Genomic DNA, 16024 nt, shown 5'->3' on the forward strand with positions numbered 1-16024 from the left:
GTCTTTTGGGGCAGCCAACATCATAGTACTCTTGAAGTACTGAGTGCACTGTGGGGGACTCTGTGTGCGTGTATGGGCATGCTACAAGACTTACTCTAGTGACAAATTCTTGAGATGGCTAGAGTTGAAGGACAAGCCTTCAATAAATTCACATGAGACTTATGGGGGACGGACAAATCTGATTTAACATACATGAGAATGCATGGGTTTGAAGTGTTGGGAAGTCAAAACATTCAGCCAAAATTCAGTCTGCATCATACAGCTGACTGTTTCTCCTTAATGAAGATGACTCTGCCACATTTGCTTTGAAATAGTTATTACAACTTCATACTGATCTTACCAGAAACTTTCCACTGGCCTCTGCAAAAAAAAAATCACATGTTTTAAGTTTCTGCTCTTGTTTCCTGAAAGTGGAAGTCTCAAACCTCTGCTGCTTAAAAGGATGATATCATTATGCTTAATGAAAATTCTCTCAAAAGACCAAAGAAAGCTCGAATTCAGTTGCAGCACATATTTACATTAGGAAACCTTTTCTAAAAACCATTTTTCAACTGCAATGCATTTATTATCTAATGCTTAGTTCATACTAACCATTTGACAAAATACCACCCATATTACGGAGGGAGAAAGAAACAATTGGATTTTCATGTGCTCACCCACAGTCTTTCAAGGACCACTGTAATAGACAAGCCACAGCATATTTATGGCTTATGACAGATCCATACCACTGGAAGTGAGTAGGGCAAAGCCCTTATTACGCAGTGGTGTCTAAGAGATGAAATCCCACAGGAGCAATCTGAATTATCATTTAACCTTACCCTGCCAAATCATATTTAAAACTGGGGAGATTTGTAGAGGGATATATAAACAGGTACTTCTGTGATGTAAGACAGTCAGAAATGTCCCACTGGACTGTGTGGTAATGGCTGGGAACTTACTGCCATTGCTCTTGTTAGCCTTTCCCAAACTGCATAATTCCTCTATGGGACAAGTGCTGGCCTACCATGAGGAGAAAGCCAGGAAGGAAATTTGCATGCATGCAGTCATATGTAATATGCAATCATATGCTTCACTACTGTTCTCAAACCAGCTTCTCCTGCCTCAGTCTCACTCAGCCCGTGCAAGGCAAGCCTCAAGAAGAGATGATGTGTCCATAAGGAGCTTGTAAAACATGTCCTATGTCCTATAGTATTGTTGGTCAAAAGGCTTCAGAGAATGGATGCCAATTAAGACATGGGCCATGGAATAGGGAATTTGACTTTTTGAAACACTTTTTCCATCTAGTGGAGTGAACACTCAGAGAAGAAGGAAAGTTGATCCTCCACCTTAGTGCCCTGTGATCACACCCAGATTTTTAGCTGGGTTTTGATCTGAACAGTCTGCCTCAAGTAGGTTCTTACATGAATAAGAGTAAGGACACTAACCTCCCTACCATACCTCCATGAGCTTGGCTCCGTTATTGCATCCTACAAAACAGGCTAAATTCAAGTAATACAAAAGATCCACGATAGAGCTAGCATCCTAGTGTGAAATCTTAACTACAAGTCCTTGTTTTAACTGTATCACTGTCCTTTGGGCAACACTCAGGGTGTTCTGCGTAGAACTGAGGAGCAGGTATATAAAACATTTATGCCTCGCCTTTCTTTTTATAAAAACGGTGCTGCGACTTTTAGAGCTCATGCATTTCATCATGCATGCACTTTAATTTATTTCTTAAAGCCTTGATCTGTCCATAATTTGCTAGTAATTACTGCATTTTTGAGAGCTACTTAGAACACTTTGCATTTCCCTGAGGCTGCAAATGCACACACATTTTAAGCCAGCAGAACTGAGTGTTATCATGAGGGTCTCAGCCCACACACTCACTCCCTGATCATAGGGCTCTCAATCTTGCACTCTCCCCTTCATGTTTTAGCTTAAATATTTGTGTAAGCATACAATCAGGTCAATCACTTTTAATCTGGATCAATTCCATGATGAAATTTACTGCATCATCTTGCAGAGGGAATAACAAACAGGAATGCAGACAGAAAAAAACAAGCAGGTGGATGTCAGGCTAAGTCATATGTATTGAGACATTTTAAGAAACCATAGCCACTTAACTTCCCAGATATCAGTTTACAATTCAAGCCCTTGGTGTTGAATTTACAGAGTTCTTGCACACAGTTGCAAGCCCTTATATTAACCTTCTTGTACTAAGATGCTACCTATCCATAAGTCACAAAATAGTACAACCAGTGAAGCCCATGTTCAATTACACAAGCTAAAAATCTCTCTCCAAATTGCTGTTGCACCTGCATTTGACTTGGCCCTTACTTTGCTTACTGAAATGCCTTGCTGTAAAGTACATCAAAGGGATTCAGAAAAAAAAATTAGTATCTTGACAAATTGCTGGCATTGGTTTACAGACTCTGTAGTAGATACAGAGCATGCTATCTTCAGTGTGCATGTCCAAGATTTGACACACAATAAGCTGCATCAAAAGCCTCCTTTGTTCATGAGCAGAAAGTTCCCTCTTTGTTCAAGGATGTTACTGCAGGTCAGGGCACTTTTTAGCCTCTAAAGACATTAAGTTTCCAATGTGTTGGTTGTGATCCTACAGTTAATTTATCATTGTCTGGCCACAACGAAGCCAGTTAGTTTTTGTTTTACTCACTGACGCATTACAGCAGCTTAACTACTGGGTGCCCTGTGACACATTTCTGAGAAAAACTGTGGACCTTTACCAGACAACAATACACAGCAGGTTTAGAACTGCTGGATTCTGAACTCCCAGCTTTTCTCCCCTTGAAGACAAGATCATGAGCCAGCTTCTCAAAAGCCCCCCAAAACTGCACATAATGTCTTAAATCTATACTGCTGCTGCCAAGAGGCACAAAGTGGCTTGTGAGTGTTTCCTTTCACCAACAAACAATATAGACCTAAGAACACAGACACTCAGCACCTGCTTCTGTCAGCGAAGCTGCAGAAGTTTCCATAAATAAGAAAAGCAAGACTGAGTCTCCACAGGGCCTAGAAAACCAATTCCAAGTGGTACAATAGTGTTTCCAAGTGGTTGAAAATGGCTATTTTCAACCCACTCAGGCCCCAAAATTCTAGCATCTTTGAAAGGTTTAAAGTAAAATAAGTATATATGTGCACATACACATACAACCCAAGACAAGAAACAAGTTATAGCGAGTCCTCTCCAAACAACCCATCTCTGTTAAAATTTTAATGCTGTTACCCCATCTCTTATTGCTTATGGGTTGTCTTGCTCTTCCAGCAGTAAAAACTAAGTGCAGATGGAGCACACATGCAAAACAGACACTGAGCTGTGGAGAGAAGATGTCACTGACCACTACATAGTGTGCAGAAGAGTAATATGATTCCAGTACTTGATAATGACTCTCTTTGACTGGCGACAAAGCCAAGCAACAAGTACGTGACTGTGAGTACTGAAAGGCTCATCAAATCTGAAAATTCACATAGCAGACAATAGAATATTTGTTTTAGTGGGTAACAAAGTTGGTTCTGTGGTCCTTTTTTCACTCTACTGTCATTTCCAGCACTGAATTCCTCAAACTTCCATATTTTAACAAATATTGCAGATCTGTAGCAAAACATCATTGGATTTTCCAAGATCCAAGTCTGTTCTAGTCTCCAGTCACCCTGTAAATAATGTATTTCTTGAAGTTCAATGAATTCCACCCCCAATACCCATTCCATTGGTTAATTTTTGAAACAGGACTTTAAAACTTGACTCTGATTCATATGATTTAAATCTGCTTAAAGGTTGTAGCCTGCCAGTGGCTAGAAACTTCTGTATTCAGTGGCCCCATGCTAAGGGCAGAGGGCCGTAGTTTTAGTGCTCAGAAAAAGCCAGGCTTATATTTGCGCTAATTACAGCCAAGATACAACATTTGACTAAAACACAGGGACAACCAAGAGCCTGTTTGTTACTGTGCAGCATAGAGACTTTCCTCTTGACAAACTGAACGGCAGACCACACACACTTAGGCTGTGAAAGTAGCAGAATGAACAGGAAGGGTAAGAATGATGGGAAGAAGCATGCTGTTCATGCTCCCCATGACAAAGACCAACCATCTTTCCCCTTTCTAACTGCCTCTAAGCAGCTCTGGAAATGCAGGTATGAGCTCCTAGACTGAAAGACATGGAAAGCATCACTGTGTCAATGACAGACTCTCACTGGTGTGACCAGTGAACTCACCTGAAGAGGCTTCAAAGGATTCAGGTTAGCACGGAAGGCTTGCTCAGTTGCACGGAGTTTTTCCTTTGACAAGGTGCAAATGAAGGCTTCAGAGTCCATGGCTGCTGTGTGATTTTGGATCGTTAGAAATTCAGATGACATTGAGCTATTGCAGAGATCTCGCAGTCGCATTCGATAACCAGACACAATGACCTATAAAAGTGGGAAAAACATGTAAGTCTGCCTGCATCTAAGACTTCAACAAAAAAAATGGTTATTGCTCAGACAAAGCAAGCTATTAATAACATTTCCAGATAGAGGTGAGGGGGCATTCTTCACTACAGGTTGAGCAGCCCTGATCCATATGTAACCCAGTTCCAAGAAAAACCCTTCCCTGCTGAGAACAGGGAGAGAAGTCCTGGGGGAGGCAGGTCACTCTTCACTTTCCCACAAATATGCACAAAGCAGCCATGATCCAGTCCTCCACAGCAGCCATTTCCTCCAACCAAGGGTACATGCATTGCCTAATGTTCAGTCTTCTGGGAAATGAGCCACAGAGAATAAAACAAGGCTTGTGACCAGATACAAGTCTGGCAAATCTATGTGAAGGGCAAAAGACCTATGTCCCAAACTACTTAAGACATATTTGCCAGCCACATTTTATATGCAGAAATGATTCAGAATCATCTCCCTTAACTCTGAAGTATCTACTCACTAACTGCTGAGACAAACATTTTGCAGTGTTTTTGAGCAGATAATGCATCAGCAAAAAAAAAGTTATCTTACTGGCTGCAACAAATGAGATAAGATCCTAGAGTCTTCCTTCACAGGCATCTTTTTCTTAAGGTAATGGTTTCCTTGTCAATAATGTCTCCTAACCCACATGCAATCACATTATTAACAAAATTGATAAAATCCCTCTGAGTTATCACCAGACTGTTTCAGACCTGATAAACAAATTATTTTAATAAGGTCAGTTACCAACTTCATGTTTGCTGAACAACAAAGTCCAATCCAAAAAGCTGTATACTTCTCAAAGGTGATAAACAAGGAAAAGTCCAGAGTCTACTATTGGAAAGAAACTTTTGTTTGCCGTGGGGCTAGACAGATGGAACCGTTTTACTGTAAATGCACAGGTAACAACAGCCATAGACTTAATTTCATCTTTCTGTCATTTCATAAGACCCAGTGTGCATTGCCCAACTTACAACAACAACTAAAGAGGATTGATCTACATTCCAGAAGAGTTAGCAGCTCTTGAACCAGGCTGTTAAGTCTGAAATTTTTCGTCTGTCAAAACCAAAGGGGTATACACAATCTGGGGGGGAAAAATGCATTATGTTCAGTAAACAAGCAAATGCAACTAATAGAAAAGAAAAGGGATTTTTAATGCAATACTCATGCAAACCTTTAACTTCAGTCTGTATTCGTATGCCAAAAATCAGATCTTTCAATGCCACACAGCTCTCAAACCAAAAAGATTTGCCTTTTGAAAATTTGGGGTGTTTTTTTTCTTGCCAGTTCAGACACTACTACTAGTGTTATAGCCATGCTGAAAAGGAGGTATTTGTGGGGCACTGAAGTAACACTCCCAGAACAAACTTCCCTGGGTGGACATATAGAAAAACCAGTGTCTTCCAGTGCCTCGGTGTTCACTCACAAAAAGTGAAGGCGATCAACCTGCTACCATTCAGAAAATGTCCACCTTTTTCACCCAGATTTTATGCTCTTTTGGTGAGAAGCTGCCCTTTTCAAGCACTGAGGTCCATAGCATGAGACCTTAGAAAAAAACACTCTACCTATCCACCCTGAAGCACCCAGTCTCACCAAGTCTGCAAGTTCTCTAACCATTTGCTATCACCTGAACCCATGGTGTCTTCAGCAGGCAAAAATACACCCTAAATGACAGGTTTAGTCCCCTAAGGACTCTCAAAATGCCAGGCTCATGCCTGAAAGTAGTCATAGGTAACTGTTCTGTCCTTACATGTCATATAATTCTTTCCTTGGGACCCTTCCCCCTTCATGAAACAGAGATTTGATCCTAGCAGAATATGCACTGGCCATTTCTATTTACTCTTCACTGATAGTCAATTCATCATGCTGCAGCACTGGCCCAGGACCTCATTGTGCCTTCAACTTTTCAGCGGGACAACACCTAGTCCTGCCTCCAAGCCACACAAGAGCTGTCTGGCCACACCTGGGCAACAGCAGCATACCACGCTTGATTACACAGCTGCCTGCCCACTGCTGACCCAGGCACCTTCCAAATCCCACACCCTTCTGAGCACACCTGCTAGGACTGGAAAAACACAAGGTGGAGCCACTCAGCCCCAGGAAGCAATATTCCCATCAAGACGTGGCTATGGTTGCTTTTATCTGTTTGCACTAATTTCAGTATGCTACATACACAGCCCTGCAGGACATGCTGGAATGCTGTCATTACAGTAACACCAGTGAATAGTTCCATCTCTTTGGAGACTTCAGTTCCTCACTTGATTGTGAGGAAGTAACTTCTGGCCTTGCTGAATGACCCCAGGACACCAACAGACTGCAGAAGCAGGTTGTATTTGCTATGAAAGGTTGGCATAGTCTGGATAGGCCCTTTTACTACATGATTTCTGAATGAAGCTGTGACCCACTCATTCAGAGACCTAACAAATACTGCCTATTAATACTGAAGTCACTAGGCAGCTCAGCAGTGAGGTCAGATCTTCAAACCAGATCTCCAGCAAAATCAAAGACATCTGTTTTGTGAGTCAGATAAAGTCATTCTGCAGGAAGGGAGAGGTCTGCATCTCTAGTTACCACCTGTATTAGAAAAGCGCTGACAGAAAATTTGGCGGGCCACTGCTCTGCTCTGCAGCGTAACATCCTGGTGCTCAGATTAGCTCTTCTTGCCATCCCTAAGCACAGAATGCTGTTATAACTTAGCAGCATCACTCCCAGTGCTTTAGTGGAATCAGCTCAAGAATTACACAAGAGCACAGCTTGAAGCATTCAAGGAAGAACAAGGTAACTGACCAGTCTTTCACCACCCTTCAGACACATTATGTAGATAAAAGCTAAGCTTTTTTCTTCCTTCCATTTCCCTATACAGCAAATACAGCATGGCAGTCACACAATGTACGGTGAGGTTTTTTGCCTGCTGTTTGAAAATATTTCTGCCTCTCCACTAACTCAGGGAGAATGATAAGAACGCTGTTGCTGCAGTCTTCCTGTTACCCTCCCAGAATCATATGTAGCATGATTCTGTTTTAATCTAATTAGTTTCAAGTAAAACTTGAAGACTTGTAGCCTAAAATGGGTAAAAATTTTTTATCTGCTTTACATTTTTTTAGTAGAACGTATCCTTAACTTGTAGGATAACTTATCAAACTGTACTAAAACAGATGGCTTGAAAGAATTTACTGAAGAACATGACAATGTGTGCAAAGAGGGACAGCATCTATAACTACAGGAAAACAAAGACTAAAAGGACAATGAAGCCATTCCACTTCAATGAAGAGATCTGATGTGGAGTTAAGGATCAAAATTGATTTCCTCCTCCTTTTGCATACCATCTTTTGCATTCTTTCAAGAGGACCCTGGGCCCTCCTTTGAAGTCTGTTCTGACTTCTGCGTTAGAAAGGATGCTGGTGGACTAATTCATCAAGCCTAGCAAAAAGCATGTTACAACTTTGAGAATGACAGCCAGCCATCGCAAGACAGGGCTCTAGCCCACTGTCACCACTGGCTATGTTTATGACTGCAATCATGGAGCACTCAGGATAGCAGGACTCTTGTACTACGTAATTTACAATGTGTCTGTCTTGATGCATTGGCCACAAACCTAAAAGTAGAGCTGCGTTTGCTGCACAGGAATATAAGACAGAGCAAGACCAAGAAATCCTGCTCCAGTCCAAGCTGAGTGGCTGAAAAGAGTCAGAACAGAGCTAGCAGCTTAATAATGTTTTCCTTCCATTTAAAATAAAAAAGAGGAAGGAAGAAATTCAGTTTAGCCTGAGGGTTCTATTCTCTTATGCAGGTCAAAACATTTACTTATGGGTTCCCAGTGTCCTTTTACAGCTTAAAATCAAATAAGACAGTAAATTGTGGGCAAGAGGGAAGACAGAAGCAGGGAATACATTTCTCTCTGTCTTTCCACAGCATGTAGCGCAGAGGGGTCCAGCACAACGGATCTTGGCACTACAGCTAAACAAACAATAGACAAGCATTATGTTAGGAGCTGAAAGTACTCTTTACCTGCTGGAGGTTGACCCCTGCATCCAGTAGCTCCTCTACGGCAGATGATGGCATGGACATATTATGATGGAGGAAGTCAGAGAATGTCTCATTGTCAATCAGGAAATCCCGAAGTTTCAAGTCTGGAAAATGACAAAACAAGCAAAATTCTGGTCACAGCAGAACCAAAAGGAAACTCACGTGAGAGCACTGAACAGGAAAAGTCAAGCTGACAAGTAAGGGAGAGGGAATTACACAAACCATAGCGCAAAGGAAGAGGAGCTGCTGGTAAAGTGCTCTGAAACTTGGCAGGCTTCAGAAATGTCAATCTATGATGTCTTAGTCTCAAATAAAACCCCGAACCAACAACAAAAAAGCAATCAACCTTCAAAAACAACACCCTTAACATCATTACTTCAGGTCAATTTGCTCATACATACACAGAAGCAAGGCACACCAAGTTGCTCCCCTGATCTGAAACCTACTACAGCATTAGCACTTAATCCCTGTGTTGTTACTGAACATAGGTCTGAGTTGGTGCATGGACCACTAAGGGATTTACTAGCATTTAGTTAATTATGTTAACAGCTGATGTACTCTACCATTAATTTCAAAGACTGACATATGCAGACACACAGGTATGATATAGAATCACAGATCTAGGAAAAAATCTCAGCTACTTGGAATTAAAAATACATTTACTCCTTCTCAAGCCATCAATGTTTCAGCTCTTGACTTTAAAACAAATTTGTGGCTACATCACAGCAAAGGGGAACCATCTGGAAATTATAATCCAAGCACACAACTAAAGTCCACAAAACTGGATCTTCAGAAGCTGATGCTCAGAGCTAACACTGTTTTGAGTTGTTCTCTTGGGTTTTGTATGTGGGTTTGGTTTTTTATGCTTGTTGTTGTTGTTTTGGTTTTGTTTTTTTATTTGTTTGGTTTTGGTTTCTTTTTTTTTTTTGTTTTGTTTGATTTTGTTTCTTTTCTTTTGTGGTTTGGTTGGGTTTTTGTTGTTTTTTTTTTTTTGAGGGGGGGTGTCAAGCAGTCTTTAGTAGTTTTGGTTTGGTTTTTGTTGTTGTTGTTTTCTTTAAGAGAGAGAGAGGACAATTCTATCTCCACAATGCTTAAATAAGAAGTGATGAGCAAAGCACTTAGGCCAGGAGGAGGTGACCAAGTCCTATAGGATTTACCAGAGTGAAGATTTCCAGACTGAGGTACAACAGCAAGCTAGGTGTCATGCTGTATTTTCTACTTTAGGAAGACAGGATGCTGCAACCCAGAGCAAACAGTGGAAAACAATGAGCTCTAAAGAGAAAGTAATGATATGGAAAACCAGCGGCTTGTACCTTTCCCCTCCTATAGGGGACAGCTGTAACAACCTTTTCCCCCACCTCCTATACAGGATAGGTTTTTTGATCTGACTTGGTTTTTTGTGTTTTGTTTGGTTGGGGTTTTTTTGTTTGGTTGGTTTTGGGGTTAGTTTTTAGTTTGGGTTTTTCTGTTTTGGTTTGACTTTTTTGTTTGAGTTTTGTTTTTTGTTTTTTGTTTTTTAATTTATTTTGTTGTTGTTGGTTGGCTTTGGTTTAGCTCGAGCAGGTGATCCTGTCACTAATGGGCCCCATCAGGCAAAAGTATGCACTCGGGGTGGGTGCCACCGGAGGTTACCGGAGACCCGTCGGTTTGGGTGCCACTTCTGCCTCCCAGGCTGATCCTGCTGGAGGAGCCGGCAAGGGGAAGAACCACGCGCTCTGCTCCTGCAGCATGAAGTACACGGGGTTACTGACGGTCACTGCTCCTTCATCTATATATCCAGTTACAAATTCCCCGTTGCCTTTTTGTTCCACACGAAAAATTAAATCACCCGCCTCAGCTGAGGCAAGGCAGAGGTTACTATGGGGCAAAAGTTTATCCCTTGCCTTCCTCTCTCCCACACAGCAGGACCACTCATGAATATGCTGGTTTTGAGCACACCGTGCAAACACCCCACTTGAATGCCACGAGCAAAACCCACCATCACCGCCACTCTCTGCCCGGGAAAAGGCTGTAAAAAGATCTGGTTCCTGCAATAACATAAAACCGTCCTTCTCTTTCCAGCAGAGGCTAAAGCACCCTGCTCCACCGCAAGCAGAGGAAAAACTTCCCCCACCCTGATTCCTTGGTTACTTCCTACATGTGCCAAAATCCCTAAACACTTCTGCAGCTTGTTTATTTTTTGGTGAGATCATCAACTGTTCAGAAAGTCAGATGGACAAAGGGAGGCCTGACTGAAGGCACACTGGCATGCAGAGATCAGATGTTTGCAAGCTTTTAATTGAATCTGCCCCTACTTAAGATATTTTTCAAGCTTCTCTTAGAGGGCCACATGCCTTAAGGAAAAAAAAAAGGTAGCCAAGCAATAATTCTTCCACTTTTCTGTTTCCTCAGTGATGTGTTGCTTTTTGGTTTAGCTAGTCTGTTTTATCTGGATTTGGCTTGGAGGTTTTCTGCCATATGGAGGCATGATTTTCTTGGTCAGGGACATATTCTATAGGCAATTGCAGGAATGCAACCTGAACTACACTAAGATTCCTGCTGACCTGCCTGTAATCATGAGGGGGAGTAACAAAGACTTGCCATCTTTCACAGCTGTAATTAACCAGCCCAGCATTAGCAGAGTATTCATCCCCTGTCTTTTGTGTCATGCCAAGTATTTTCAGACTCACTTAGCACTAGAATTTGCTGAAAATCAATGCTGCCTCCCAAGGAACTCCTACAAATGTCTGTGCAAGTTTTCATCATCATTTGGAGTAAACCATGAAGGAAATAGAACAAGCTTACCATAACTGTGGGGCAGTGTTTGGCTTCCAGACAGCTGATCATGAAGCCATGATCACTACCCAAGACCACACATGAAAGCTCTTCAAGGCCAAGGGACCAAATCCCAATACCACGATCCTGGCTGCAGTGCCCCAAGCACACAGCCAGTCTTTTGTACCATGCATTTTCTCCCCCACCCCATCTGGTCCTACTTCCAACACTTGTTGGTCAGTGTCTTATGCAATCCCTCTCAGTTATGGAGGCATGCATAACAGCTTGCACATGAAACGACAGAAAGCACTGAACACTGCAATGCATCTAAATTCTCCCTCTGGATACCTTTAAAAAGATGTAACAGATTTCCTTTTGAAAACAGTCATTCCCATCCAAGATGACTACTTGCCCACTAGGGCCTAAGGAAATAGAAGAGCATTACTTAGAAAAACCACTCCAAAAATAGAAAGCAAAAGAAACAGGCAAGTCTTCTGAAGGCTAATACTAAGGTTATTTAATAATGCAAACATTTGGAGTGGAAGAACACATTTTACCACCACAGGCCTACTACTGCAAAATTTTCCTGCCATAAAAATTTAGACACACTATCAAGTTACTCAAATACACGAGACAAAACATCAGCTCAAACGTGATATAGCTTGCGTGTCTCTTCTCTTGCTTGAGAGTGGCCAAGCATCATTACAGTCAGCCACTTCAAACTGGTGGGCACAGAACAATGTGCTGGAGACCAATCTCTCCATATACTTGACGTGGACATGCAACCTTTCCTTGCCCATCCCCTTCATCTTCAACAGAAAACGAAGGGAGCTGCAGCCCTGCAGGCTCCCTCACCCCTGGCACAGGGTTTGTCCTCCTGGCTGAAACCATAGGCCTCAGCAAGCAAGCCAAGCCCTAGACACAAATGAGGAGATAAACTTGAGCTCAGACTGAGCCAACATGCTCAAAAGACTGTCAAAACTGATGTGAACCATCTTGCTGATTCAGTGGTGGGATAGCCAGCAGAAATAATACTGAGACAGCTTGTCCCCATGGCACACTAGTTTTTCAGTTTCAGTCCTGATAACAAGGGAGCAACAGCAAATAACAGACTTCTGCTTATAAACCATGCAAATAACCCCAAAACCAACAGGTCTGGCAGGGCTGAAATGCCTTAGTTGTAATTAGCTCCAGTTTGGCCACAGTATGGCAATGCAACAGGAGACAATCCCCATGCACATGAAACAAGCAGAAGAGATTTCTATATCCCATGTGGGACAGGGAGAAAGATCCTTCGTATGGTCACATAAGGAAGCTCCCAGCACAACTGAGAACTCCCAGAAGTGGAGGTCTTGTGCCTTAACCACAAAATGTCCCATCCTCTCTGAAGTCACCAGTCAGGATTAGACAATCATACATGGCAGCATTTAACGGGTATTGTTTTCACAGAAGGCACAGCTGTCCTTCATTTCCACACCATTCAAGCACACCTTTGGGGGCTGCCTTCTGGGCATCAAAACCAGAAACTCTCAGATTTTCATACCGCAGAGCATCTCCTACTCTAACACCGTATTACATCCTAAGATTTACATTTTACTGACAACCTAACCTTTTCCAAACCCTTCATGCCTGGGCACAGTGGTAGGCCAGTAGTCCCTGCTTAAGAATCAAAACTTTGTGACAAAAAAAACAAAAAAAAAAAAAAGAAAAAAGAAACCAAAACAAACCAAAACAAAAAGAAACCCCAAAATGTACTCAAAGAGCTCAAGACAATCACACGAGTCAGTGAAGAAAAACAACCTCTATGCTTGCTATATTACTGATTAAAATGAACATCAAAATAAAGATATGCATTATAAAAACCAGCAAATCAGTGCTATGTGGGGGTCTCTGGTTCCATGCAGACCAGAGCTGAACACTGACTGTGCAGTGAAGGAAGCACCTGTGGTCTGAAAGCCACAGGGTTTTATTTTCCTCATTCCATAAACACATCCCCAGTTACTTGCACAAGCTCAAAAGGGTGGTCAAAGTGCAAGAAAAGCCGTGGCTGAGTACTTTATTTTGCTGATCTTACTACAAGATCATAACAGGTCCCACAGTAAGCAGTAACAATTTCCAATAGTACTGGGAAGATCCACAGACAAGTGAAAAAAAAGAAAAGCTTTTAGGGGCGGGTTACAGGACAAAACTCTCCTATCACACTTCTCTCCCATTCTTTTTTCTTTCACTGAGAAGCACAGAGGTCTCATACTTTCCTCCAGAAACTTAATGGTGCAGTGTCTTTTAAAATTAAACAGCAGGGTGGAAAAACAGAACGCCACAGAAATTGTGGCTGTTTTTCATATCCTGAACACTGTGTTCTAAAAATAAAAGGCATGCAAATGGAATTCAATGTTATCTCAATCCACTATAGAGTACAAAGCTCACCAGGTCTCATGTTAATTTGTGGGGTTTCTGCCCAAAGGGTTTGTGCCCATCATCTAAAATATACCAGGTTCTCAGCCAGTTTAAAGCTAACAAGCTCAATGAAAATACTGTGACAGTCAGATCTACTTCCCAGTTTCACCTATTTTAACTCCCTATAAAAAAAGAATGACATGAAGGGGGGAAGTGGCTTCATGCCTTAAGTTAATTCAGCAGCTATGAGGAAAGCAGGGCAATATGTCTGATCTATAGACACAGCTTTTTGTCATCAGGAGTCTTCCCTCTACTGATTAAACACGCAAGACTGAAAACAATGACATTACTTTATATCCACTGCAGCTGGGGAGTCTTGCAAGCCTTTGGCTAAGCCTGTATTCATCATAGCCAAACATCAATGCAACACAGAAGCTGGTATGAAATTCTGACCCTTATTTCTTACCACAGAGACTACTCACAGGGCAACCCAATCATTTTTGTAACAGCAATTACGGTGTCACAGCAAGATGAAACAGTAAGATAAGAGGAAGCATGAGACACTTTAGCTTCATTCCTTAGAATCAGCAAGGTTCCACAAGTGCTCAAAGGAGACCAAAAAAGATAATTAGGTTCCCAGCTCAACATCTGTCTCCACTAATTAACAGAAGGAGCAAAGCAAGGAAGAATGTCAAGCAAGCAAACAAGGTACTTTCTTGTCCCTGTTCAAAGACTTCAGATTCATAGTTCCCCATGCAAGTAAAACTGCACTTCTACAGGAAGGGAAGGCCCAGTCTGTTTGCACAGCTGGCTGTCATGTCTGTGCAAAACTGCGCCCAGGTGTGACTGGAGAACAAGGTCACAAGGCACCCTAGTCACACAGGCCTGCTTCACCCAGGGCACTGCTTCTTCACTGATCATACTGCCAGCAAGAGGAGATTTGGACAACACAAGCCCAGAGAGATGCTGAAGCTGAGACAAACAGCCAAAGCTCCAGCTCCAGCAGCTGTGAGCATTTACTGGTAGCACAAATGACCACTACAAATGTTCTACTAGATACCTGTCTTTCAAGAAACCCTCATGTGGTGAGATGACCAGGGCAGGCAAATCAAATGTTGCCACAGAATTACCTTTTACACTGGAAGTCTGTATTAATTTTTCATTATCTGGGAAGTTGTCGGAACCCAGAATGTCCCTTGGACACTCTTGGATGTTCCGGGCCCAGGTCAAAAGCATTTGAGACCCTGGAATGCAGCCACGGACCCCTGTGGCTTTGAACCTGATCCATGGAACAATTTACCAACCTTGCAGGAAGAACAAGAAATCACAAAAGTTTAGATATTATAGTAGAAATAGTCACAAAGTGAAAGGAAGAAATTTTGAGTGCTGTACAGGGGGGGTTTAGGCCTTGTACAGAGGGGTCTGAGTTTTGTACGTGGGGGTCAGAAGTTCTAAGATGGAGGGACTTGGGTGTGCCCTGTCCTCTTTCCTTCTTCTTCCTAACCTCCCTGTTCTTGGTGATGTTGGCACTCACAGATTGGTGTAGAGTAGAAAGTCACTGTTCAATATAGGTGATAGGCATTGGGGAAAAACTGTAAACATCTAATACGTAATGTATGATATAAAAGAGGGCACCAGCCCCCTGGGTGTCGGAGTGTGCCCTTGCCTGACTGCTGAACGGACCGCAGCAGCTCAGGGAGAAATCTTTTAGATAACATACAATAAACTACCTTGAGACCGACAACAGAAGACTACTGAGTCTTTCTTTGGAGACATGGGTTGGAGGAGAGACTTTTCCACCTTTCTGGCTCACCCCAACCAGGGGGTGAGGCCTGACAACACAACAACAGTCGCCACAGGAAGTATTCCTCTTGAATAGGTGACAGGTGCACTTGAACATCTGGACTGATTTTCACACTTGCTACCTATCACTGTGATTTATTGACAAAAGATGTCTGAAGCTACTTTCCACAAAAATAAAAATGGGCTCTCAAATAATTTCAACAGCAGAACCAAAGACCGAATTACTTGTAATTGTATGACCATCCAGAGTAAATTGATCATCCAGAACAAACAGCAATCTCCTAATGGTGAGCCATGCTACTGCACTGTGCCCTACCAGGCCAATGACCCTGACAATGTGAAAAGCAAACTTTTTGCAGTGCTGGGCAAGGCAACAAGTTTTCACCTGCCTTTATTATACTCCTAACCTTGGACAACACATCCAAAAAGCATGATAAAGTAATATTTTTTAAGTTTTTTTTAGCACTTACTATGTTCTAATTATTCTTTTCCTCTGGGGTAGCTTTCCCCCTGTGAGGTGAGAATAGCTCTCAGAGCTGCCTGTGTACCTATTACTGCTGGCAAGAGCTAAACTGTCTTCTGAAAAAGTTGGACAGCCATATTCTGATTTGCTTACAAGAA

General features: G+C 42.2%; 1 protein-coding gene across 3 annotated transcripts in view; it reads right to left on the minus strand.

Moving 5' to 3' along the window:
• ABCA1 (ATP binding cassette subfamily A member 1) overlaps positions 1-16024 on the minus strand; it is a 100323-nt gene that overhangs the window by 38285 nt on the left and 46014 nt on the right. For all 3 annotated transcript variants that reach the window (XM_068176209.1, XM_068176207.1, XM_068176208.1), the window contains exons 6-7: positions 8432-8553; positions 4211-4402 (exon numbers count right to left, since the gene is read on the minus strand). In XM_068176209.1, coding sequence (XP_068032310.1) covers positions 4211-4402; positions 8432-8553 — 314 coding nt within the window. The remainder of the gene's footprint in view (positions 1-4210; positions 4403-8431; positions 8554-16024) is intronic.

This window comes from Anomalospiza imberbis, chromosome Z, assembly GCF_031753505.1.
Source record: "Anomalospiza imberbis isolate Cuckoo-Finch-1a 21T00152 chromosome Z, ASM3175350v1, whole genome shotgun sequence".
Taxonomy (NCBI): domain Eukaryota; kingdom Metazoa; phylum Chordata; class Aves; order Passeriformes; family Viduidae; genus Anomalospiza; species Anomalospiza imberbis.